Source organism: Nematolebias whitei, chromosome 8, assembly GCF_014905685.2.
Source record: "Nematolebias whitei isolate Nwh7 chromosome 8, NemWhi1, whole genome shotgun sequence".
Taxonomy (NCBI): Eukaryota; Metazoa; Chordata; class Actinopteri; order Cyprinodontiformes; family Rivulidae; genus Nematolebias; species Nematolebias whitei.
This window is the reverse complement of record NC_056505.1, coordinates 7,043,857-7,070,905: the sequence shown is the minus strand read 5'-3', so window position 1 is coordinate 7,070,905 and position 27,049 is coordinate 7,043,857. Positions and strand designations below refer to the sequence as shown.

At 40.8% G+C, this 27,049-nt stretch overlaps 1 protein-coding gene across 1 annotated transcript in view; it reads right to left on the bottom strand.

The window, feature by feature from the left end:
* Positions 1 to 8,861: 8,861 nt before the first annotated feature.
* kremen1 (kringle containing transmembrane protein 1) overlaps positions 8,862 to 27,049 on the bottom strand; it is a 96,192-nt gene continuing 78,004 nt past the window's right edge. The window contains exons 4-9 of the mRNA XM_037680874.1: positions 25,744 to 25,868; positions 22,572 to 22,725; positions 20,720 to 21,052; positions 13,426 to 13,665; positions 12,861 to 12,945; positions 8,862 to 9,410 (exon numbers count right to left, since the gene is read on the bottom strand). Coding sequence (XP_037536802.1) covers positions 9,251 to 9,410; positions 12,861 to 12,945; positions 13,426 to 13,665; positions 20,720 to 21,052; positions 22,572 to 22,725; positions 25,744 to 25,868 — 1,097 coding nt within the window. The 3' untranslated portion in view covers positions 8,862 to 9,250. The remainder of the gene's footprint in view (positions 9,411 to 12,860; positions 12,946 to 13,425; positions 13,666 to 20,719; positions 21,053 to 22,571; positions 22,726 to 25,743; positions 25,869 to 27,049) is intronic.

Genomic DNA, 27,049 nt, shown 5'->3' with positions numbered 1-27,049 from the left:
CAGCTCAGAGCCTCTTCCTCTGATAAGCAGCTGTGACGCAACTACAGGCTGCTGCTGCCCTCTAGAGGTCATATGTAGAGTTGCACAGGGCAAGCTAAACGCTAAAGGGATAAAAACAATTTGAGTTTATAGTTTAAAATAACATTTATAGAAAAAAAAGCTGAATAAATGTAATTATTATTTAAAAAAATAAATGTGTGACAAGTCATCAACTTATTAGGTCTACATAATGAAGAATGGACACCAAATTAATTAGTTTATTTATTGTTTCTTTAGTTATATCTATATATGTGGAATAGTTCTAATAAAGTTATTTAGTAAAATTTTCTTTACATAAAATCCATTTTTGCATATATTTATAGAACTTGTGATTCAGTGTGTTTGTCTGTGTAATTTTTCGAAGCAATTTCAGAGGATTTTTGAGAGTACAGGCAGATTATTTTTGTTTTATTTGAACACTAAACAAAGAGTCAAAATCATTTTTGGTAATTCATCCAAATAGTACATTTTAGAACTGCTATTTTTATTTTCCAACAAGAAAGAATGTAACAAATACAAAACTACCGTAGTAGAAAAAAAGACAAGTAACAATGATGATATTATTTTTGATTCATTGACGTTTAATTATAGAGTATTAACTGTTAATAGAGTTTGTGAGTTCTTGGTGTGTGTGCTCACTTGCTGTTTCAACCACTGCATTAGGGAGCAGCTGAAAAATAACAACAACTGTAACAATAAAAGTATATTGAGCATTTATAAAACTGCACAATATGTTCAAAACTACAAAACACTGAGCTTGTTTAAAATTATTTTATCTGTTGGGTTTTTGTTCGTCTCATTAAACAGTTTTATTACAAAGACGGAGGTGGTTTTAAAGACCAGATAAATGATTCATAGTGTCTGTTTTGTTGCTGAAAGTCTCAAACCCAGCTTTATTGCTTTGTGACACTAATACTGTAATAATTGTTCAAAATAAATGTGCAGCGCTACTTAACGTTCGCAGAAGCAGCGCACGAGTCATGGAGCAAATTCAAGCTTTTTGATGTAAACGAAGCCAGCTATTCTTGAATATATAACATTTTAGCATAACGAGGTGATGATCAAAGGAATTTTGATCAGTCTTAGTGATCATCCTCCCTGCAGGTGAAATCTAGTTTACATCAACATATTTTAAAGGAGGAAAATCTTTTCAGTTCAAACAGGCTAATACCTGCAGTCAAAGCACTGAAGGGCATCAGACTGCTCTAATTGCAACGAGGTTACCGACGATATGGCAACGTGAGGCAGATCAAAACAGGCAAGTTGCTGCACGGCCAGAACGCTCTTTTCCCACAGACGATTTTCACATCCATCAGGACAAACAAGCTGCTTTTGTCTGCAGCAGTCCTCCTCTCTGACTCCACGACTCACGGTGCAGAGAGAGGCAGGTATTGTCCGCTCTTCTCACTTTCTCGTCCCCTACAGAAACTGGACACTGCTGTCTTTTGTCCCTTTGTTGTCTTAATTACTTGACTCGGGTTCAGGGGGATCTGCTTACTCCAGGACTCTTTCTTTTGGCCTTGGGAAGGTTGACCACAGGGGACCCGCAGGCTGATGAGAAAAAATGTTTTAAACATAAAAAGCAGGACTGATGAAAGCACTCTGATTTTTGGAGACATTACAATCCTAAAAGGAATGGAAATAAACCACAACTCCCATCATTCCACGGTTTTAAACTCAAATCATCTTATCGATTCGGTCAGACTTTACAAAAGTTGTGCAACGATCTCATGCGAACGTGTCGGCGCCCATAGAATCTCATTGGGACAACTCTCCTCTACTACCACCACAAATTTAAGCTCAACCTCTTTAAAATCGACAGTCGTGTCCATCTTTGTGTTCCTTGGCTGTGGCAGCCATCTTGAACAGTGCTGACTGTGCATCAGTTGCATCATATCTCAAATACAACCCCAAAACTCAAATGAATTGAAAAGGAGGCTCCGTGGATGCACTCCTGTCTGCCTGCCAGCTGTGTTCGAGTGCCTGACCACTGAGATCATAAGATCTCCTAAGGAGATCCTGGAACTGGCAAGAAACGTGGCTCGTGACAGCAGAAGGGCAGGGATCGTCCCATGGCAGCTGCAGCTGGCTGTCCGCAGCGGCGAGGAGTTCGGCAGGCTGCTGGAAGGAGTGGCCATCGCTCTGGGAGGAGTTCTGCCTGGCATTCAGGCGGTCCTGCAGCCTGGGGGAACCGAGAGGCTAGCCGAGTCTGGGTGGACGGATCGGACAGCATCTGCAGCCAGTTTCTTCTGATCCGCTCTGGGACGGACCTTTACAAGAGATCCTTCCTGCCTACAGCCATCAGCATCTGTAACATCTCTTAATGAAACGAGGATAACGACTTACACAACATTTAATTTCACTTGGGGATTAATAAAGTACTGGTATTATTGAACTAATTTGAATTGAGTTTAATTAAATTGTAGACGTACATCTAATAATTATTTTCTGAGAATTTCATTTAAATCTATCCACTAGTTAATGGGATATTTTACTAACAACATAAATGAGCATGCACAGACAAAAGTGGCTCTGAAATAATTTATGACGTCATGAAGATTTTTCAGACTTTGTTCCACCGTTAGAGGGAGGCAGAGGATGTTTGCATGTCTGCTGTGGTGCTGGACTCTACAGTTTAAACAAGTTCAGAGCAAAGTCTTTAAAATGTGATTTGATCTAAAACTCAACAAGTCATTTGATTTTCAAAGACTTTATTACGCACGAGACAAAACCTTTGTCAACAAGTACTGACGTAAAGATTTTTGAACAGTGTGTTTTAAAGCACACGCAGAGACCTTTGAGGGTTACGTTTCTTCTGGAGGTGCATGAATCTCACCAACGATTAGGAACCAAGCACAGGCCGATGATGTCCAAACCAAGAGCAGCCTCCCTCCTGAACAACTCTGAAGTGAACACACAGTTTAGTTTGATTCACCTGTTCCGAGTTAAAGACCTGCGGCCCACGTGCTGCAGATTAGTCCACGTCCTCCTGGCTTTGGGTTGATCTTTCTCCACCGAGTTTCATTTATAAAATCTGACGCCTGCTGTTCTCGAAAATGTGCAGGTTGCATGTTTGACCTCATCCCAGAGGGAAGCCAGAGGGTCACACATGGCCCTCCAAATCCTCGCTCCGTGTGTGTGTGTTCATCCCCGAACAATCTGGGAGTCATTGCTCATATCTGATGAATGTTTAGCTTTACAGGGGAAAAATGAAAAGGTGGTTCAGCTTTTAATTAGATTAGATTTACTAAAAAAACATTTTTATTTGTTTGTTTGAATTTTACACACGCACACAAAAATGGTTTTATCTGGAACTACAGAACAGTTTTTATTTTCTTTGACCAAACTGAAGTGAATGAAAGCAGAGCGACGAACGACTTTAAAATTAGCTAAAGAAGTGGAAATCGAGTTGTAAGGAAAGAGCAACGTGCTGAATAAAGGCAATAAATAGTTATCCATTACCGAAGAGTAGCTAGAGGATGGCTAAAAGTAGCAAACAGGTAGATAAAAACTAAAAAGCTAAAGCTAAGTAGCAAAAGGCTAGCCAAAAGTAACAAATCTAACTAAAAGCTAAAAGTAATGTTTTTTCTAAAAGTAGCAAAAGTCCACTTAAAGTAGCAAAAAGCTAAAGCTAAGTAGCAAAAGGCTAGCCAAAAGTAACAAATCTAGCTAAAAGCTAAAAGTAATGTTTTTCTAAAAGTAGCAAAAGTCCATTTAAAGTAGCAAAATGCTAAAGCTAAGTAGCAAAAGGCTAGCCACAAGGAACAAATCTAACTAAGCTGAAAGTAATAAGGTTTTCTAAATGTAGCAAAAGTTCACTTAAAGTAGCAAAAAGCTAAAGCTAAGTAGCAAAAGACTAGCCAAAAGTAACAAATCTAACTAAGCTAAAAGTAATGTTTTTCTAAAAGTAGCAAAAGTCCACTTAAAGTAGCAAAAAGCTAAAGCTAAGTAGCAAAAGGCCAACCAAAAGTAGCAAAAAGCTACCCAAAAGCTAAGTAGCAAAAGGCTAGCCAAAAATAAGCAGTCTAAAAGCTAAACGTAACAAGTTTTTCTAAAAGTAGCAAAAAGGTCAAGTAAAGCCCAAAAAAGTAATATTTTGAAAAGAAAAGTTACAAATCAAAGTCATTGCACCTGACCTGAATGAGCTGAACGTTTTGATAAATGAACGGCTAAAATAGGAAAATATGTAGAAGCCGACAGATTTGAAAACGTGCACAGAAAGGCAGGGAAACTGTAGCGTGCATGAGCGTTCACACTATGAGGCAGAACGGGATTAGCCTGATCCGGTCTTTGTGGCCCAGATGCTCCTCAGCAGATCTCACTGATAAAATAAATTCCACTTTATTGTGAGGACGAGGCAAAAATAAACATAAATACAGATTTAAGAAACATGCATACAGTGTTTATTTGCAACCAGAACACATTAAATAAAACTACAAAGATACTTCACTTATGCAAAAGACAGATTATGTTCCATTCACATATAAAATAAGAATAATTTACTGTATAAATTAAAATCTCACTATTTTTTTTTCTATTTACAAACAGATGAAAACAAAGTTGATGATAATTTCCCACCGAGCTTCTGGTGCTTTGGGACATTCTGAACAGTTTAGGAAAATATTGAAAATAGCAGGAATTCTTCTGAATGACAGGACAGGATGCAGAATAAGAATTATTTTTTGGAATTTAAATTCACACGATCCTTAAAAATTTAGCCGTTTTGACCTGAATGTCTCTGCAGCTCTTTGAAAATAACATTTTTGTTTCAAATGCTCTGATGATGAGTTCCTTTATAATTTATTGTCATGCGCCGCTAAAGGCAAAGGTGGATCATGTTCTGGATGGATTTTAAAGAAACTCTCGGAAGGTAAATAGATCTGGGACACTTTTGGAGTCAGTCTAGTTCAAGCTGGCTGCCACCGCTGATCAACTCCAGCCAACATAAAAAAGGCTAAAAGTCCATCAGAGTTACAGATAATGAGCTAAAATTTGATGTGAAAGTAGCTAAAAGTCACCTTCAGCTCATAACATTAATATCAAGGCATGACCAAAATGGCTCCAGCTGTCATTTCTCAACACAAACTGATCAGAACCTAAAAGGCAGCAGGTGAGCTGCTTTTAATTTTCACTGAAATCCAATAGAAACCAAAGTACCGTTTTAATAAGAACAAGCAGAACTTAAGTGCATTTAAGGCTTTTTGTGGAAATATGTGAGGTGACCACCTGCAGAAAGCGACTTGAAACATACTGTCCCATGATGAGAACATATCGCGGTGCTGATTTGGGTCTGGTAAGATTCTGACCCGCCATTAAAACGCTCCAGCGCCACACAGAAAACAGCTGCAAACATGCCGTCAGCTCAGCTTTCAGCTCTTCCCGTCTCCATGTACCGTATTTTCCGGTGTATACGCCGCAGTTTTTTTGCATAGATTTGTCAGTCCTGTGACTTATATATGTTTTTTTTTCTCCTATATTCATAACGCGAGTTTTGACAGATGCTTTAAATTTCAAAGAACTGCAACAGCGAGTCCTCCCGCCCGTGCACGCTCGCTTCACTCAGCTGGTGCAGGCGGAGGAACGCTGGAGAGCTAGCGGCTCCAGCCGTGAAGGATGGATGGTACCACGTCGCACCACCCAGGGGAAATTAAGCCATTTAATCTTTAAATAAATGCATAATAAATGTGATTATACGCCAAAGAGACATATATATATATATATTTTCCTCTTCATGATGCTTTTTTTGACTGATGTGACTTATACACCAGAAAATACGGTATGTTGCTTCTGCTCAGCCTTCAGGCCCCAAATCTGCGTGACAAGAAAAACTGAAGAGTCTGTAGCATCTTTAGACCCCTAAACGATGTCTATGTGCAGTTACTGAAGAAGGTAAGCAAAAACAACCCAAACAAAAACAGCAGACGGGTTTTTCAAGTGGTTTGTTGAGGCAAACTTTAAAAAAGTGGCCACAAAATGATCAATCCCACAATGAATTACAGAGTACATAACAATATTTACCCTTTTGTGTTGCATTTTGAAGTTAATGTGAACAATATGTTCAATAAATGTCAAAGAGCACAAAAAACCCAAACATATATTTGAACATTTAGTCTGGTGCACATAAAGAGTTGTAGTCCTGATGAGTCCTTAACGTAAAAACATGGTTTTTCTAGCTGGGGGATGTGATGGGAATCTTGCTTAGGACTCCAATTCTGCATATCTGCATGAGTATGGATGTTTGTGAGAGACTTTAAGTCCAATTTAAGAAAAAAAAACACCAGATGTGGGAATCAGAGAAGAGGGAAGAGGAACTCCTTAAGGCACTTGAACACCAACAAACCGGAAAGACTCCCACTCACAACCGAGCAGAAAAAACCTCTCAGATCTAAATGGTTGTTTGTCTGTAAAACAGCATCTCTGAGATCCCACTCCTCCCGCTCAACGAGGGACTTCGGCTTCTGCTCGCCACCAGCACTGATTACAGGTACATCTCAATAAATTAGAAAGGAGGAACAAATGTGTCTATGCCAATAGATGGAGTCAAAAAGTGAAATACTTCACACAGAGTGGTTTACTTCTAAAGGTTGCTTCTGTTAATTCGGCTGATTATGGCTTACAGCTGATAAAACCAAACACTCAGAACATTTGATTATTACATAAAACCGATAGATTGACGAGGTGCTGACTGCAGCTCATCCAGACAGATCCAGGACATGAGCTCCAACTGTCCCGCTCCTCGTGTCGAGCCATGACTGAACCAGAGACGATGTCAGAGGCGTCTTATCTGGGCCAAGGACCAAAAGGACTAGACTGTTCCTCAGTGGTTCAACGTCCTCGTTTAATTTGGACATCAATGTCCCAGAGTCTGGAGGCAGAGTGGAGAGACAGAAGCTTGTTCGTGGTTCAGAGTGATATTTTCATGGTCACTGCACGGTGGCTCAGCTGGTAGAGCTGCTGCCTCTCAGCGAGCTGGTCCCTGGTTCAAATCCCGGCCGGGGACCTTTCTGGGTGGAGTTTGCATGTTCTCTCCGGGTACTCCGGTTTCCTCCCACAGACCAAAACCATGCATGTTAGGCTGATTGGCAACTCTAAATTGTCCCTAGGTGTGAGTGTGTCTCATTTGTCTGTCTGTGTCCCTGTGATGGACTGGAGACCTGTCCAGGTGTCCCCCACCTCTCTCACAATGACTGCTGGACATCGGCACCAGTGATTCTGTCAGGGGATTTGTGGTCAAGGTTTATGGATGTTTTATCACTACTGTTAACGTTGATTTGCCGGATTGTTCTTTTCTCTCTCAGAGTTGGACGAAGAGCTGATTTGATCCTGCATGTGCAGCTGGATGAGGTCGAGGTCATCAGGGCCTGAGCTAAGAACTGATAAGCATACTGTATATAAAACAATTCTTGCACACTGCTCGGTGCAGATTCTCGTGACTGGGCTCCACGATGTAGAACTTTTTCCCAAACATCTGTGTAACCTGTGGTGACCGTCTGCCCTCGCAAGTAGAACTGGTTTAAAAAAATCTTCTCGTGTCCTCGAGTGTGGCTTCTTGGAGTAAGTAAGATGAATGGAGGATATTTTTATCCAACAGATTTCCTACGACCCAGAAAGGAAGAAGCGGGTAAAGATGATGGACGGATGATGATTTGGGGAGCCATGTCATCAGCGGCTGTTGGTCTACGGAGTTTGAACAAGTCCACGGTCCAGTACCAGCACATGTTAGAGCACCCAATGCTTCCTTCTCTTGACAAGCTTCATGGAAATGCTGAATTATTTTCCAGCAGGACTTTACAACCTGCCCAAACTGCTTAAAGTACCCATACCTGGTTTATTGCCCACAGTATTGCCAGACCACATATACCTACAGGCTTCTATCAAGTGTACAACGCAGTGGTTCCCAACCATGCTCCTTGAGGAACACCATCCTGCATGTTTTAGTTGTGTCCCTGCTTTGACACACCTGATGTGAATAAATGGGTGATTGACCGGCTTCTGCAAATCTTGAGGAAGTAGTTAAATCACTGACTCAGGTGCGTTGGAGCAGGGAAACAAGTAAAACATGCAGGATGGTGTTCCTCAAGGACCAGGGTTGGGAACCACTGAACTAGAGACACCAGAGCCAATGATAAAGACAACATGGAGGCCACTAACAAAGCAATCTGAGCTTTCAGAACATCTCAGCAGCTCCAAAGGCTGATGGGCTTCACACCAAGCTGTCCTGATGTAGTATCCTGCACGGCTGACCAAGTACTGAGAGCGTATATTGTACAGTACATGGACATACTTCTCAGCAAGCCAATGTTTCTGTATTAAAATGCTTTTTATTGGTCTTATGTAATAATTTAATGTTCAGAGGAAATCAATGTTTATTAGCTTTAAGCCATAATCATTAAAGGTACGAGGCAAAGACTTGAAATATATCACTCTGTGTTTCATGAGACTACATGAGCTTTACTTTCTCAACTGATTTGCTTTAATTACCTTTAAAATTATATTTTAGACGACTGAGATTTACCTTTAGCTTTCTGCCTCTCCAATCTTTAGTTTTTTTTAACAAGCAATTGATCCAGAAAGTGCTGGAATACGTACACACACCAAAGACGGGACATTTCCACAACCTCTCCCCGTCCTCTACAAAGCATGTTGTCATGTAAAGAAAAGAAACGACCGACAGGAGTGAACAGACAAACGTATATCCAAGTCTTCGGATGGGAGGAATTCTGGCTTTTGGCTGCAAAATGTTCATATGAGGCAGTTAAAACTTTGAACAGCTTATGTGTCCTTCACCTTTTTTGAAACGATGAAGATGCAGTTGCTACTGAACTGAAGGTAGCCGCCACTCTGTCCCCAGCTGTGTTTTCCACTCGTGAGTCTGCAGTCTGGAGGGATTTCAGAGGTGACGATGAAAACGGTCTCCTGCTTTTTCAAAGCAGCTTTCTGTTTGTTTTAGAGCTGCAGCTCTTCCTCGGTCCAGTCTTTCGCCTCCGTCTCCATCACTGCGGCCCCTGACAGCCCAGTCTGACCATTTGTCTTTGGTGCTGAGACGGATGAGAATGCCTGACCTTTTTGGCCCACAGGCTGTTTGGTAACAGCTACAGTCGTTGGCTCATGATAGCGCCTCATAGTTTCATTTTCTGACGGCCTTGGCGCTTGACGACCCTTGAGCAGAGCAGATGGTGGCGTTGGGTTATGGTGGACTTCAGCAGGAGTGCTAGTGGCCCACCAGAGGGCTGAGGTCCCCGTGATGGTTCTTTAGCTTCTTCTTGAAGAGGGAGATGGTGGAGGGTCGGTAAAGGATGATCCACGGCTCAGAGGACACGGTGCTCTGGCTGCAGCTGTTCGAGCTGCTGACGGTCGGGATGTTTTGAGACCTGGTGAGAAAACGAGGAGATTAATCAGGGACTGAACAAAGTATACAAATAGATAAACACAAGAAAACAATAATATAACAACAACACGCACTGTAAAAGGTCTGAAATCTGTCTCCAAATGTTAAACACACTTAAAAAGGGATAAAGCAGTGGCACCCACTCCTGATCTCTAACAGCCACTATCCTCTATATTTTATTTGTTTTCCTCCTCCAGAACTCCTCGTTCAGTGATTGAATTGCATCTTCATCATGTTCTCATGTTCTACAGGAACCTGTTAATCACCCATTCATTCAAATGTATTTCCCTTTGGGATTAATAAAGTATTTTTGAATTTAAATTTGAATTGAAATCTGGTGTGCTGAAGCAGAGAAACATCCAAACTGTGCAGGGTCACGATTGGACACCACTGGTTTAAAGTGTAACGTTATGGACCATCTACTGGTAAAATAACAAACTACGCTTTATTAAAATAAGAATTGTGCATTGACTGAGAATGTGTTGTTAGATTTAAAAACAGCTAACATCAACTCTAGAGGGGTGTATTAAAGTTTTAAAGGACATAGTAATCCACAGAAAGGTGGGGGTGAATTTTTATTTGGTTGCAATTTACACTTTTAGCCACTAGGTGTCACTACACCACACAGACTGGGAATGCAATTTCCCAATTACTGATGGTTTATAAACCAAAAATTGATCTCAATACAGCAAAGACTGTGCTTATTTTTAGATTTTATTGATTATAAAAATCAAACTCTTTGTTTTATAAGTCAACGGTTGAAAATCTTTACCAATCAAAAATGCTTTTAGAGTTTAAAAGAGTTTAAAAACAAAAATGCTCAGAAAACCACTATAAGGAAATAAATACTATCGTATTTTTCACCGTATACGTAAGTCAGTTTTTTGCTTAACTTGGCAAGTCTTGCAACTTATACATCGAAGCGACTAATATACGTGCCCCCCCCCCCCCCCCATTTATAACCCAATTTTTGGCTGAGATCCGACTATTTCATTTATTATGACCTGGAAAATATTGAACACTACCATTTTTAGCCACTAGAGGGCCCTTGAGCCTTATGGTAAGTGAAGTGTCTCATTAATAGATAAAAGTGGCTATTAATGAGACACTTGGCTTGCCATACTAAGCCACCTTCGTCTCACTCTGGAACTCCTGGAGCAAACGTCAAATCATCTTCATTTCGCTGCTCCGTCCAGGCGAAACGCAGCTGATTTGACCATTAAAGTGCATTTATTAAAGCAAGCGTTCAACTGAGACACACCTTTGCTATAATGTTGAACAAATAATCGATTTTAGGTGTTAATCTTGTTAAATTTCAAAGAAATGCACAGCGAGTCCTCCCTCTGCGCGCTCCAGCAGCAGCGAATTGATTTTTGAAATGCAGCTGATTTTAATGTCAAAGTGCATTTATTGAGGACAATTTAAACTGAGACACATCTTTACTATAATTCTGAGCAAACAAATAATTGTTGTCAAGTGTCAATCTTGTTAAATTTTGTTAAAGTCCTCTTGTGCGCGTTCTCACGGCCACCGTTTTGGCAGCCAATCAATTTTTGGCACACCGGTCCACGTTTCCAGATGGTCAGCAGTGACACATAATAGTTGCAACTTATACGTCAAAGTGATTATTTATGTGTTTTTTTTCCCCACTTTGTTAGACATTTGTGGACTGATGCAACTTATACGGTGGAAAATACAGTACCTAAACTACATTATAACTTAGATTCATAAGCTGGATGATATTATTATGGATTCAGACATTAACATGCTTAAGAATATCCAGTCACATTATTAGATGAATAAAAAAAAATGTATATAGACTTTGTCCTGTAACAAAAGCTTTATAATAAATAAGCAGGTTTTTTTTTTTTATTGAAAACTTTGCTGTTTTCATAAAAGTATATCTTGAGACTTTTTGTTCATTCAGTTTGGCGCAGGAAGCATTAGCGTTAAATCTTTTTAACCATTTTGTTTTTTATAAAATGCTCTCATAGATGGGTAATTATACAAGTGTCTATTCTGCAAAGTGATGAACTCTTTGGTTCATTGCAGTTTAATTTAAATTAATCTTTCATAGTTCCTGCAGTTTGGACTTAAAATAGTTGAACATTATGTTCAGTCCACTTCACAGGGAGCCTAAAAGATTTATGTGCCCCCAGTGTTTAAAAAAAAAAAATTAAAAAATGTATTCCGCACTGTTTGTGGTGCAGGTACATTATCATGAGAATCTCAATTTATCCTCAGTCACGATCTTTGACAAATTAAAAAAAAATGTTCCAATGAGACATTATTGATTGTCAACAATGAGCTAAAGTTTACTGAAAGTGTTGAAATTGTTTCCACAATATTTTTCTGCTCACTGACATTTCCAAATTTTGAAGGTGAGTTTTAATTAGGGGTGTCCCAATACTTTATTTTTTTCAGACCAAGTACTAATACTTCATTTTGGGTACTTTCCAATACTGAGTATTAGTTAGTACTTAAACATTAATGACTTTAGAAACTTTTTTTTTTATTAAGAACTCAGTAAACAGTCTGCTGTCCCGTGTCCTGCTGTCCACATGTGTTTAAATATCTCAAAACTCTGGACTCAGTAATTTATCAAATGGAAAAAGAAATGATGTCACCAACCATGAATGTGGTATTGATCCAATCTATCAGGGTGTTTTTATGAGTCCATGTACGATGAGTTGAGACTGGTATTGAGCCCGATAAAGATACTGGTATTTGCATACAATACCAATACCATTATTGGTATCGTATACAAATACTGGTATTCATCAAACTAACGGTGTCCAGATACTGGTCTATCAGTATATGTGCATGATACAATACATAGGATTGGTATTTTATACAAATCCAATACTGTTCGTGTTCTGATACCGATACTGTATTGGTATCGGTATCAGGACACCAACGGTACTGGTATACGATACAAAGTATTAGTATTGTATACCAATACTGGTGGTGTCCCGATACCAATACTGTATTGGTATCGATATACAATACTAATACTATGTATTGTATACCAATACTGTTGGTGTCCTGATACCAATACTGGTGGTGTCCCGATACCGATAACGTATTTGGTATCAATATCAGGACACCAACGGTATTGGTATACAAAACATAGTATTAGTATTGTATACTGATACCAATACAGTATTGGTATACAAAACCAATACTGGTGGTGTCCTGATGATACCGATACTTGTATTGGTTTTGGTATCAGGACACCAACGGTATTGGTATACAATACATAGTATTAGTATTTTATACCAATACTGGTGGTGTCCTGATGATACAGATACTGGTATTGGTATCGGTATCAGGACACCACCAGTTTTAAAAATTATTTTAGGACTTCCATAGTTAAAGTGAAAGTTTAGGCATCTTGATACTTGGCAGCTCTCTCTAATATCCATACACTTACTTGACTGTGACGTGGAGCAGCAGCTTCGCCAACATGGCGACCACTGTCAGAATGAGGAGAGCAGCCAGAGCGTAGATGGTCCACACTGCGGAGAGGGACGACAAGACATCAAACATCCTGTCAGCGTAATGAAAACAAACTGAGGCAAACGCTGCAAAGATTAGCAAGCAAAGAGTTATTTAAGCTCTGCTGGCACACCTGTTAGCGGTGTTCAGCCAGCTAATTGTCAAAATACAGCAACACATAATCAGCACACATCTGTTCTCCTCTGGCTCAGAGACAGATAGCTGGTTCAGGCAAAGCATGTGGGAGCTGGAGAGACGTTTTGCAGGAATTTACAAAAGCACGGGACGTGTCAGTCCACCCAGCAAAGCTTTGACAAGACGTCTGATTGTGATCAGCAGGGAGAAGCAAAGTTACTGCAGTTTTAGTGATTGGCAGACGGCGTGCCTTCAAGAAACTGCGCTGCACCACGAAAAGCAGAAGCATTTCACCAAAATAGGATGATTTAAATAAATTTAGAGGAAACAAGCTCATGCTACAGGATCAGTGGGTGTTAACATACTAGCGCTGTGTCCGGTGGTCTCGCTGCGTCCAGCCCACTGACCTGGCATGTTGTGCTCCGGTTTACCGGGGCTGGACGTGATCACATACAGGATTTGGGATGAGCGTCCGTTAGACGTGCTGTTGGACCTCTCAGTGACAACGCTGGCGGGCTTCGGCTCCTCCGTGCTGGAGGCTTCTGCTCCGTCGTCCTCATCGGCGCCTATAGTCTCTGCTGTTCTGCTGTCCGGGCTCCTGAGAGCTACAGGAACAAGAATAAAACATTATGAACGTTCACATGGTGTTTCCTTAGACACTGATCAAACATATGGGCTGATTTTAGAGACACAGAAGAAAAGAATCCGTGTTTTAATTTTTTTTCAGCTGAAAATGTTTGCTGATGTTAGCTTGTAGCTATAATTTTGACCATATTAGCTTTGAGCTATGATATTGCCAAGTTTAGCATTTGGCTACAGTTTATTTAATTGGCGCCTTTAGCTACAAATGTGTCCATTTTAGCTTGTAGCTAAGGTTTTGCTGTTCTTAGCTTTTGATAAAAGCCAAGTTTTTACAATATTTTGATTTTAGCTGCTGTAACAGGATCACATTATGTTTTGAGATTTAGAAATAGGTTTGAAATTAAATCTAGCAAATCTAAAACACTGACTGCATTTGTTAGGAGGCAGCTTGGCTCTTAGTTCTGTGAACATGTGGTGTTATTAGATTTTTTTATTATTATGTCCAGCTAGAGTGTATTCAAAAATATTTGCAATAAAGTCTTTTTAAGCTGCTTCGAGCTGCAGATTGTCCTAATTAAAGTCGTTGCTGGGGAGCTCGGACTGTTTTAACTCATTTGAGTTTGTAGATGAAAGTAATTTCCTAAATGATAAATCTTTTGCCTTTCCTTTACCTCTCCCAAACACAATGAGGTTTATTTAAAATCTAAAGGCAACTTTGGGATTTATGAGCGTTGGACTCCTTTATTTATTAGATAGTAATACTATCTAATAGTAGTATTGTGGCATTTGTGGCACACAAACACAAGGTTTTGAAGTGAACCTTTGTCTCAGAAATGGATCAATCAGTTTTGACTGACGAAGTCAAGGGACTTTAGGGTTGGTCTGTCCATAACCGTGGCTGAGGTCACCAAAGTAGTTAAAAAGCTCCACGGTGTCAGGGCTCCGGGGCTGGACGAGATCTGTCCTGATCTCCTTAAGGCTCTGGATGTTGTGCCCTTGTCTTGGATCACATGCCTTTGCATCATCGTGTGGACGTTGGGGGCAGTGCCACTGGATTGACAGACTGGGGTGGTGGTTCCCCTTTTCAATTAAGGGGGACCGGAGGGTGTGCTCTAATTACAGGGGCATCACTCTCCTTCGCCTCCCTGGTAAGGTCTATTCAGGGGTTCTGGAGAAGTGAGTCTGATCGTTGGTTGAACCTCAGATCCAGGAGGAACAATGCAGGTTCTGTCTTGGCTGTGAAAAACTGGCTCAGCTCTTTACCCTCACTGGGGTCCTTGAGGGGTCATGGGAGTTTACCCATCCAGTCTACATGGGTTTTGTGGACTTGGAGAAGACATTCAACTGTGTTCCTCAGGGTACACTGGGGGGTGCTCTTCGAGTATGGGATTGGGGGCCCATTGTTACGGGCTGTTCAGTCCCTATACAAGCGGTGTGAGAGTTTGGTTCGCATTGCCAGCAGTAAGTTGGACCTCTTCAGGGTGGGAGTTGGACTCCACCAGGGCTGCCCATTGTCACAGACTCTGTTCATAACTTTTATAGACAGAATTTCTCAGGGGGAGGAGGGAGTCTGGTTCAGTGGCCTCAGGATTCCTTCTCTGCTCTTTGCAGATGATGCGGTCCTGTTGGCGTCATTGTGCCGTGATCTTCAGCTCTCACTGGAGCGGTTCACATCCGAGTGTGAAGAAGCTGAAATGAGAATCAGCACCTCCAAATCTGAGGCCATGGCCCTCAAGTAGAAAAGGGTGGATTGCTCTGTTCAGGTCAAGGGTGAGGTTCTGCCTCAAGCGGAGGAGTTCAAGTATCTCAGGGTTTTGTTCACGAGTGAGGGAAGAATGGAGCGTGAGATTGACAGACGGATTGGTGCAGCGTCTGCAGTATTGTGGACTCTGTGCCGATCCGTTGTAGTGAAGAGGGAGCTGAGCTGTAAGGCAAAGCTCTGTTTACTGGTCGATCTACGTTCCTACCCTCACCTCTGGTCATGAGCTCCGAGTAGTGACTGAAAGAATGAGATCGCAGATACAGGAGGTTGAAATGAGTTTCCTCCACAGGGTAGCTGGACTCTCCCTTAGAGATAGGGTGAGAAGTTCAGTTATCAGGAGAGACTCGGAGTAGAACCGCTACTCCTCCACGTCGAAAGGAGCCAGTTGAGGTGGTTTGGGCATCTAGTAAGGATGCTCCCTGGGCGCCTCCCTAGGGAGGTGCTTCGGGCATCTCTGACTGGGAAGAGGCCCCGGGGAAGAGCCAGAACAGGCTGGAGAGACTATGTCGCTGGCCTTGGAACGCCATGGAGTTCCCCCAGAGGAGCTGGAAGAAGTGGCTGTGGAAAGAGATGTTTGGACCTCCCTGCTCAAGCTGTTGCCCCCACAACCCAACTTTGGAATAAACAGAAGATGATGGATGAGTCAAACCTGTAAAACAATTTCCAAGTAATGTTGCCAGCAAAACTGTAAATAGAATCAAAATTTTTAAAAGCTAAAACCAACAAAGCAGACGCTACAAACGTTAAAATCTGTTCTGAGCAGCCGTTAAAAAAACAAAAAACAAGAGAGAAATTTGTGAATCAAACGTCCTGAACTGCGTCTAAAGACTTCTGGATTGCAGCCTGGCTCTCTCTGCCATGAATGGCGGTTGGATGTTAAAGCAGCGTGGGATTTTTTTCCTACTTTTCACAGAATCGCTCAACCTGACTGTGATCTTCCCGGAACGTTCCACATGTTTCCCATTTGCAAACAAAATAGCACGCTTGGAGTCCAGTCGCAGCTGAAAGGCACCACCAGCCTCATCTGAGAGCGTTTAGCCTGAAATTACTGCTGCAGCCACCCAACCAGCCACCACCGGCAGGAGGCAAGGCACTGAAGTATTCTGCTCGAGTAAGAGTACTATTACTTTGGTGAAATTTGAGTAAAAGTAAAACGCTACTTTAAAGTGGATTCAGAGTGAAAATATTTCGTTTGAAGTAGCTGGAGCGGGTTTCTTCTCCAACGTCCTAAAAAGGGGAAATCCTAAACTCATCTTCAGGTAACATATTTCAAATTAAAGAGTTATAATAAAATAAAACATTTAGGACGTTTAGAGGAGGGATAATGCATCACTTTAGTGCAAACCATAATTAAGGTAAGTGCAAGGCAGCAGCCGTATAAACTAAAGTTCTCGGCCTCTCTGTTTATCTGAATCAAAGCTCCTTCTGCTGACCTTATTTACAACATCAGGCTTTTAATGTCAGTCTGAGACGCACAGTTTCCCTAATTTCATCTATTTTTAAACAACTGATGCTCCCTGTGTTTTATCTTTAGCTCTAGTTTATTCTGCAGCTCATCTCAAGACATTTGTTTTAATAAGAGATTTTGGAGAAAAAAAAAATTGTTGTCTTGGTAACCTCCAACCTCCCAGATCAGATTGATAAATTCTAAAAATAAATCTAAATAAATATTAATAAGAGTGGGACAGAAGATTTTGAAGAGTGGTACTCTATGGCTGGAGTATACGTGCTGATATAACGACAGGTAATCACTAAAATAAAAGTCAACATTCACTTGGAAAGCCCTCATATTAAGATAATTTAACTTAGAAACTTTAGGCGGCAACAGTCGGCTCTAATAATACTTGTAACATCATTTCTCATAACTTTGGGCATAATGTAACTCTGGCATGCCTGATATAAAGACAGACGTTGACAAAACATTTTTCTAGAAGTCTGTCCATGTTGATGTCAAACCAAAATAAAATTTTTAATAAATTAATAAGCACAAGACTTTATGTAATAATCTTGTTGAAGTTTATTAAAAGTTATTCACCCTTTATTATCCACCTCACAAAAGGTTTCTTAACTTTATTTCTTACTTTTCCGTCAATTTTAATGAGGCCCAAACAGAAGCTAAAAGAGAAAAAAAAAAAGTTAACTCGGCCATTTTTAGAGCTATTCAGTTGAAATTTGGTGTATTGTAGATGAGAACGATCCCTATAAAAAATCCAAGATGGCCACCTAAGCTAAAAAGGAAAAATACTATAAATCAACCAATTTTAGTGATATTGAGCTGAAATTCAGTGATAGCTGAGAACGTTTCCCATCAAATACTGCATCAAATCAAAAATCCAAAATGGCCACCAAAGCTAGATTTAAATAGCCATTTTTACACATAGAGCGGAGATTTGGTGTGGTTATAGCTGAGAACGTTCCTCATCACAAACTGAATCCAAATCAAAAATCCAAGATGGCCACCTAAGCTAAAAAGGAAAAAATACAATAACTGTAATTTTTAGAGATGAATTTTGTTTAAGTGGTTCCTGAGAGTGAACATAGGCCCAAACCTTTAATGCCAGGTTTGTAAAATTATTAAAATAAAAATAAAATAAATAAAATAAAATAAAATTATTTTTTAAAAATACATTAAATGTCACAAATTTGAAATGGAATTAGTCTAAATCCACTTTCACAAGTGTTACTTTTATATGCTAATATGCTAAAAGCAAGTTGTTTGTCACCATAATAAAACATTCATAATATGCATTATAAAACATTTATCATAAAAAAAAAAAAATTTCTCACCAAAAAGTAAGCAAATCCCCACCAAGTTTTCTCACTGTGTCAATAGAAATGATTAAATTATATCCTCGAGGTTATTGTGTGGATACTGAATCAGCAGTTACACTTTATTATTTTGCATTCAACCTATATTCATTGTTCTTAGCTGTGATTTATTTGTCTTTCAGTTCCGTCCCCATTGTATTTAATATTTCTTCTGTTAATAAAATAGAGCCCACTGATTTCAGGAGGTGACCTTTTCTCGTGCTGCATCTCGGAGTCCATTTCTGACTGACATGGTGCCTCATGCAAAACAAGATCTATGTTTCCAGGCGAAAGTATCGCCTCTGCAGGGGTCAGGGGGATTCTGACCTCCTGCTATTGTTTTAGTGTAACGCCAGCAAGCCAAAAAAATGAGACAGCAACACAGATGGGGGGCAGAGAGGGAACAGATTGCTTCTCACTGTGGAGCTTGAATGTCACCTACCCTGAGTTATATCAGAGATATGCTTCACCTGCTCCTTTATAAATTAAACTATTAAATCATCCTCAGGTGTTTTCAGGCATTTACAAAAAGAGCATAAAACAAAAATGATGTAGGACAACTATTCTCTTTCCCATTAGTCTGAAAGAGAACGTGCAGGGACGCCGTCTACTTTGCGTGACTCTTCCCCAGTGAGCTATCAGAAGGTGTGCAGAAGCCTTCGGTGTGTAGGTGGCACACAAACTTGCTGTGCAGCTCAACTCTGGGAAAGCAAAGCCGCCTGCTGCAGCTTGATAACAGCGCGAGTTCCTAGGAAAACAAATCTTTATCTGAACAAGCAGAATCACCTGCGGCTGTGAGACTCTGTCTGGCAGAAGAAAGAGAAAAGGGACAGTGAGTGGCATGAGAACTGCCTCCCCGGAGCTAACTGGAATTAGCTGGTCTAACTAAACCAAGGCTGTTATGCAAAAAAACTCCACCCCGCTGGGACACACCCACTCATACAAATGTCATTCTTAGTGAGGATAAAGGACGCTCTAGCTAAAGATGGTTGATACGGCAGGGAAATTAAAGGAAGCTCCCACTGCCTTTCATGCTAAAGTTTTAGATCATGTTATGTTGGGAAAGGACAGAGTTGAAGCTGTTTTGGTCACAGCTAAAACAATCTCACATGTGTTGATTAACTCTCAGCTACTACCACATCAAATTTTAGCTCAATATCTGGTAAATTGACTGTTATTATTTTTATGTTGGTTAATGTAACTTAGCACAGGCAGCCATCTTCAATCAGACTGCCTCCAAAAGTTAATAAGATATAGATGGCATGGTGTACCACAAGGCTCTGTCTTAGGACCCACCCTCTTTACAATCTACATAGGTAATGTAGGTCAGAGCATCCCTGATGCATCCTTACACTTCTTTGCTGATGACACAGTTGTTTATTGTTGAGCTAAAACCGTTGCTAAGGCTTTCCAGCTCTTTCAATCTTCTTTCGACATCATCCAGTCTGATTTGTTCCGTTTCAAATTTGTCCGAAATGCCAACAAAACCAAAGGGATGCTTTTTCAAACAGAAAGTCGGTCCCAGCAGTTTATCCTTTGACTTTATCCTTGAATGGTGCCCCTATTGAGTTTGTCAATTCCTACAAATATTTGGGCATCTTGGTCGATTCACATCTCTCTTTTAAGTTCCACATAGAAAACCTATTGAAGAAACCGAAAGTTAAACTGGGTTTCTTTTTCAGAAATAGATCCTGTCTAACTCTGAATTCTAGGAAACACCTTGTAACAGCTACTTTCCTTCTGTTCATTGACTATGGTGACTTTATTTACATGAATGACCCTACAAGCACCCTGCAGATGTTGGATGCTGCCTATCATGGTGCACTAAGATTCATAACTGGCTGTGATTATCGTACCCACCACTGCACCCTGTATTCACTGGTTAACTGGACATCAATAACTTCACGTAGACTCTCCCACTGGTACATTTTTATCTTTAAATCACTTCTTGGTCTGCTGCCTTCTTACATCTCCTCCTACGTGCTCTCGGGACATTATTATCTGCGGTGTTCCCTCAGTGCAGACTGAACTAGGCAAAAGGGTCTTCTCCTACTCCGCTTCTGTTTCCTGGAATATCTGACCTCTCTAAGTGGCTTCAAACATTTGGTAAGTTCCTGGGAAAAATCAATGCAGACATGTTCTTGTTTTTTGTTTTCTACACCGCCTTATAACCTAGCAGTTTTTTTTTAACTTTTCCTTTTTAATACCATTTTATTTTCACTTGTTATAAAAAAAATCTCAATTTGTATGCATCCTTTATGATTATCTATTATTGTCTTTGTTGTCCACTGTTGTCATCACTCTTTGTTAAAACCAGGTCTCTCTTGTAAATGAGTCCCCGAGGCTCAGTGGGATTAACCTGTCTAAATAAAGGTTGAATGAATGAATGAATGATTACTTTGTGCAACTTTCATTAAAGTTTATCCAGGGGTTCATGAGATATGTTGGTGAGAGACAAACACAAACAGGCAAACACTTTCCACCTTCGCCTCTTCACGAAATGGTACCTTGGTACAGAAGAGCGAAGCCCTGGGCCTGGTTGGTGCGGTCCGAAAAGAAGTACAGGATGACAAAGTCTCCTGTGACGTTTACCAGCTCCCGCGGGGGGCTGCGCCAGTCGAAGCGGGCCACCACTTGGTTGGTGTAGCCATCCAGGAGCTCTACCATGTCCGTCTGATCAGAGATGTCAAAAAAGGTGAAGTTGAAGAGGACGGCGGAGGAACCGGGAACCTGGATGGTCCAGTAGCAAACACGACTGGCCCCGTATTTATCAGGAAAATCAGGGGAGTAGATGACTCCTGTTGGTGAGGTGTAGTTCCCACCACAGGCACCCACCTGGGCTGAAGTAAAGATAAGAAAAACACAGAACTATATTTTCCAAAGAAAACAGAAGCTTTACAAGAACCAATTTTAGGAAGAAACACAACCATTTGAATCCAGTCATCTTTTACCCGCTTCTTCGTTTTCGGGTCACGGGGATCGCTGGACATGAGTCTAACATTCATGTTTTCGGTCTGTGGGAGGAAACCAGAGTACCCGGAAAAAGCCAGTTCTGTATCCCTTAATTGGCTCCGTTTGTTTTAGGACTGATGTTGAAGTTTTATTATTGACCTATAAGGCCCTGAATGGACAGGCTCCTGTAAACCTGTCTGACTCCTGCAGCCCTGTGTGTCCAGATCCCTCCGATCTGATGATTATTTGCTTTTGGTTGTCCTGCAGTCTAAGCTGGTCCACAGAGGTGATCGGGCCTTTTCAGTTGTAGCTCCTAAACTGTGGAACCAGCTGCCTCTTCATGTCAAGACACTTCATGTTTTAAGTCTCATCTTAAAGCACATTTGTACTCTGGCTTTTAATATAGCACGAATGATGCCTTTTTATTTATTTATTTATTGACTGCATCTTATTGATTTTATTTTGTTTTCATCTAATTTTAGATGTTATTTTTAATTAATTCTATATTCTTATGGTCTCCTGTTTTTATATTGTCTTCTCACTATTTATATTATGTGCAGCACTTTGGCCAGCAACAGTTGCTTTTGAATGTGCTACATAAATAAGCTTAATTACCTAATTCTGTGTCAGAGCAAAGACGGAGGAATTAAAGTTAGTTATGACTAACACTCCATGAAGTGGTGTGTTCATGTGCAACATAATAAGCTTACATTGACCACAGCGTGTCCAAAAACAACCCGAACAAACATTTAACCAAAGAGATTGCTAAGAGCTGTTTTTAAGGATGGGCGACACGGTGGCGCAGTTGGTCGAGCTGTTTTCTCAGCGAGAAGGTTGCAAGATCAAATCTCGGCCTTTCAAGGTGGAGTTTGCATGTTCTTTCCGTGCATGCGTGGGTTTTCTCCAGGTACTCCGGTTTCCTCCCACAGACCAAAAACATGCATGTTAGACTGATTGGTAACTCTAAATTGTCCCTAGGTGAGAGAGTGAATGGTTGTCTATGTGTCCCTGTGATGGACCTGCGACCTGTCCCCCGCCTCTCACACAGTGATGGCTGGACATGGGCACCAGTGACCCCCGTGATCCAAAAAGGAAGAAGTGGACAAATATGATGGATGGATGTTTTTAATGCCAAGTCTGAATAACCCTTTTGTTCATATTATATCTATACTACTTGTTTTTGTGTATTTTCTTTGTCCAACATTTGCTCATATGTTCGCTCTTCAAAGAGGATAAATGCTTTATTGAAGTATTACGAAGCTTTACAGTAATAATGGTATGAAATAAATGGGAAAAGACAATTAGCTTTACCACGAAGTTTTGCTCTGAATCATTTAGTATTTACACCAAACCGCAGCAGAGATGTGGAATAAAAAAAGAATTTGACTCGTAACGGTCGGTGCTTACTGTCGAAGACGATCATCCAGCCGTCTCCTCCGCAGGGCTGAGTGTGATCGCCAAAACAAACGTGGTTGCACTCTATGTTCGATGACTCGCTGCGCTCGCGCACGTCAACTTCGTTGCCACAGAAACAGGCGTATCCCGACTCCATCCCAGCAAGCTGCACAGCAAACAGAAATATGTTGTTTGAGTTCCTGCTGTGGAGTTTAAGACAAACGTCAGTTCATGCAACTTGATCTGACCAGGAGAAAACATTATGACACATTCTTAGCTGTATTTGTTTATTTCATAAACTATAACCTAACATTAAAAAGCCACAACCTTCTTGAAGGAATGCATATTACCTGCTGCCTTTCCAGAGTTTTCTCATCTTATGTCTAGAAATGGTTGAGTTATAACCCATTTACACTGAAGTCCATGCTCAATAAATCCAGGTATAAAATCCAACAATGTTCATTCAGGTCATCTAGACGGTTTCTTTGCTTGTGCTGAGACGTTTCGCCCTCCATCCGGAAGGCTTCATCAGTCTGAGGAAACACCAAACAAAACTGTTTCTCCACTAACAGCTTACTCCAAAGTGGGAAAAAACCCAGTTATGTTGGTGCTAAGATGGCCTCTTAGAAAATAAACCGTCAAGATGACCTGGTGACCTGGTGATGACCTTGGTTTTTATACCTGGAATATTGAGCATGGACTTTGGTGTTTTGAACCAGTTTGACATGACTGTCAACGAGGGAGAGGGCGGGCACAGGAAGAGATGGCGTATCCCAGAGATCATCTTAGCACCAACATAACTGTTTTTATTCCACTTTGGAGTAGGCTGTTGGGGGTGAAGTAGTTTTGTTTGGTGTTTCCTCAGACTGATGAAGACTTCTGGATGGAGAGCAAAACGTCTCGGCATCAAAAAAGAAACCGTCCAGATGACCTGACTGAACATTGTTGGCTATAACCCATTTCGTTAACCACTGAAAATAACGTCTTGCACAATCTCTAGTGATATGATGAGAGCTCAAGTAATCTGACAGAACAGGCTAATACTTGGAGATAGAAATGGGATTTATGGCTCTTTGAAGGGAGCCGGATCTTACGGATCCATCGGTTTAAAGAACTGTTCATTTTTCAACAGCTGGTTTTGTCACTTCAGTAGTCCCTCGATACTTTGCGGTTCGACTTTCGTAGACTCACTCTTTTGCGGGTTTTCAATGTAAGATTGAACACGACACACGATTGGCGATGGGGAAGGACGGACCCCAACCCTGCCCACTCCTTTCTCTTTTTGAGGCTGTAACAGCAAAACAGACACACAACAGCCCGCGTCTCTGCTCTGCTGTGACAGCCTCAGAAAGAGAAAGGAGGGGCGGGGCTGGGGTCTGTCTTTTTCCATCGTTACTGCTCAGGGAGCAGGGATGAACAGATCAGAAGAACAAATGTAGCATATCGAAGAAAATGCTTAGGTGGAAAAACAAGAGTGAATCAGTTTAAAAAAAGAGTTGTTGAGTGCGGCTCATTCAGATATACGACAACCCCCTGCCTGCTCCTTTCTCTTTCTTAGGCTGTCTGTCACAGCAGAGAAAAAGAAAGAAGGGGGCGGGGGTCTATCTTTTCCCATCGTGTCCCAGAGACAGACAACAGGCAGGCGTGCAACAGAGCCTCAGAAAAAGTGGAAATTTATATATAATACTAAAATAAATATAACATCCCTACTTTACAGGTTTTCACCTACGTAACGTAACTCCCATGATAAGTGAGGGACTACATGTAGTCAACATATATACAACAATTTCCTGCAGGATCAATAAAGTTCTATCTTATCTGATCTCATGTACAATCTACATCCCTCCATATGACCTTAAGTAGTGATGTACGCTGTTCACGACTTGTTGAGCACCCAACCCCCTCTCCCCCTCCTGAACGTGTTTACTGTGTACAACTGCGGCACTCTTTCCCTTTGGCTGTTCTTCTTCTCAGTGATAAAGCAAAGGAAGAGCGAATGTGTTTGCATGCGAGGAGGAAAAAGCCTCTCAGTTGTTTGTGACTCGCATCTCATCGTTCGTTTCAAAGAGTCGTTCAAAAGATTTGGATCGTTCATGAACGTCACATCTCTACTTAGAGTATGTGCTGGGAATTACTCTCAGCAACCACACCAGGTTTTAACTCAATTTATGTGCATTTCAACGAGGTATAGGCAATTTTCTATAGGCTTAACAGTTCCTTCGTAGGTGACTTGAGTTTAAATTGCCCTGATTTCTTTTTTGTCTTCGTGAAATGTTTTAAACGTTTGCACACGACGTGAAGAAAGTCAATCATACAGAAACACCTCGTATCATTCAAATGAAGGATGTTAGTTAAAAGACACCATGACCTCGCCAACACAAACGCTCGTTCTCAAAAGAATCATTGTCCTTCGCTCAGAAGAACACCGTTGTTCTTCAGGCTGCAAACGAACAAAAGGTTCTTCATCAGTTCCCACTCTAAATGTTTTATATATTTATTTTTTTGGTCATGAAATGGGAATTCTTGCTGCCTCTGCTGTCGTTACGTGTAAAACCCTGAATACTTTCGGAAGAGAAAACAAACGACGGGCTGCTGCCTCACTCGTCAGGAATGCTCTTTGTCAAAAAGTCACACGGGATCCAGACTTCCGAGCAGTGACGTTTCACACGTGCACTGAGGACGGTGACAGCAAGAGGGCTGGCAGCCATGGCAGTTTGCTGTGACATCTGTCCAACTAACCGACGACTTGTTTGTGTCTCTGAAATCAGAGCTGTGACAGAAAATCAACACCTGGCACGGTTTGTGGAGCGACGCAGGCACAGACAGAAAAACGCACTGCAGAGGAGGAGGTGCCCGCTCGAATCACAGCCATTTATTTCCAGCCATCAGCCTTGATTATGGGGATGATTTATCATCTGCTGGTTGCTTTGGAGCAGGACGTCTGATGGCTGAATAAAAAGGGCACCGAGGCACCCACTGTCACAGAACGGCTCATAAATGCAGATCATTTACATAAAAGCTCAGACGCGATCACTTTTGTCGAACTTAAATGTAATTTGGACAATTTACAATTTTTTTTAATCCGATACGTGTATGAAAATGAGTCAGGATGAAGGATAAACTAATATTTTGTTTTGCATTGTTCAAACTCCCTTTTCACATTCTGTCAAACTTGAACGCTCACCTTGTATCTCTTCCTACGACAGAAGCTGATGCAGCTCTGAATAGTGAGTTTATTGTTGATCTCGCTGGCGCCGGAAAGGGTGGGGGGGTGTCCGCTGTCCCTGAAGCAGCCCAAGTTTCCCGGCACTGCAGAAAACAAGAGGAGAGTCCGTTCAAGCCAAACAGTTGTCGTCTCATTTTGACCCAACAACATCTTCCGTGCACATGTTGGGTTACGGTTGATGTTTCCTCGTGTTTAGAAGAAATCCGCTCAAACACGTGCTTCTTGAATTTTTAGTTCTTGTAATTCAATAAACTCTACAGGTGCTACAATCAAGGTGGTTTGTGCTGAATGGGATTTGTTAATGAATGTGTCCCACAACAAAAGCTTGAACCTTTTCCATTACAAGTTAATCAACTCTTACAATTTTTTCACTTCACTCTATAAATATTACCCAAAGGACAATTGATCATGACACTCCAATGAAGCACTCGATCTAATGTTTACAACAAGATGGTGCAAACTGCCAAGAAGCAGGACTTCTGAGCAAATAGACGAGGATTAACACAAAAACAAGGCAAGAGTTCAGGGATGATTGAGTCGAAGCTCCAGAAGAGAGGAATCTAACAAAAATAGAATGTCGGATTAGATAATTATATCAGATCAGGAGCTATGACTGTGTGTGTGTGTTCAGGTATTTTATGAGTTAGATGTGCCAAAAAAATATATAGATAATAAAAAGCTTTCCCAAACAGTGTTTGACAAATGACTACTGGACGAGAGCCAACATTAAATCACACTAAATCCTTTTTATAAGATTAATCTTTATACAAACACTGACGTGATAAACTAATAATTAATATTTTAGGAAAGCTTTTAGTTTTACACTTTTGTTTTACAACCTTTTTAATAGTGCGGATGCTGACTCAGCATTTAGGCTTTTGTATTCCTGTTTGTTGATTAATCACTTTTTGTTATTTTGCAATCAAACTACTTCTGTGTGCATTTCTAAACTTTTTCAACCATTCAAAGAGATGCTGTGGCTTCTTTTATTTTCATTTATTACTTTTTCAAAATATTTACCTTTATTTACAAATATTTTCCATATGGAAATACAAGAATTAAATTCAATTCAATTTAGTTTTTCAGTTCAATTCAGTTTATTTATATAGCACCAAGTAACAATAGAAGATATCTAAGGACACTGAACAGAAACATTCATATCTCCATCCATCCATCCATCCATCCATCTATCCATCCATCCATCCATCTATCCATCCATCTATCCATCCATCCATCCATCCATCCATCCATCCATCTATCCATC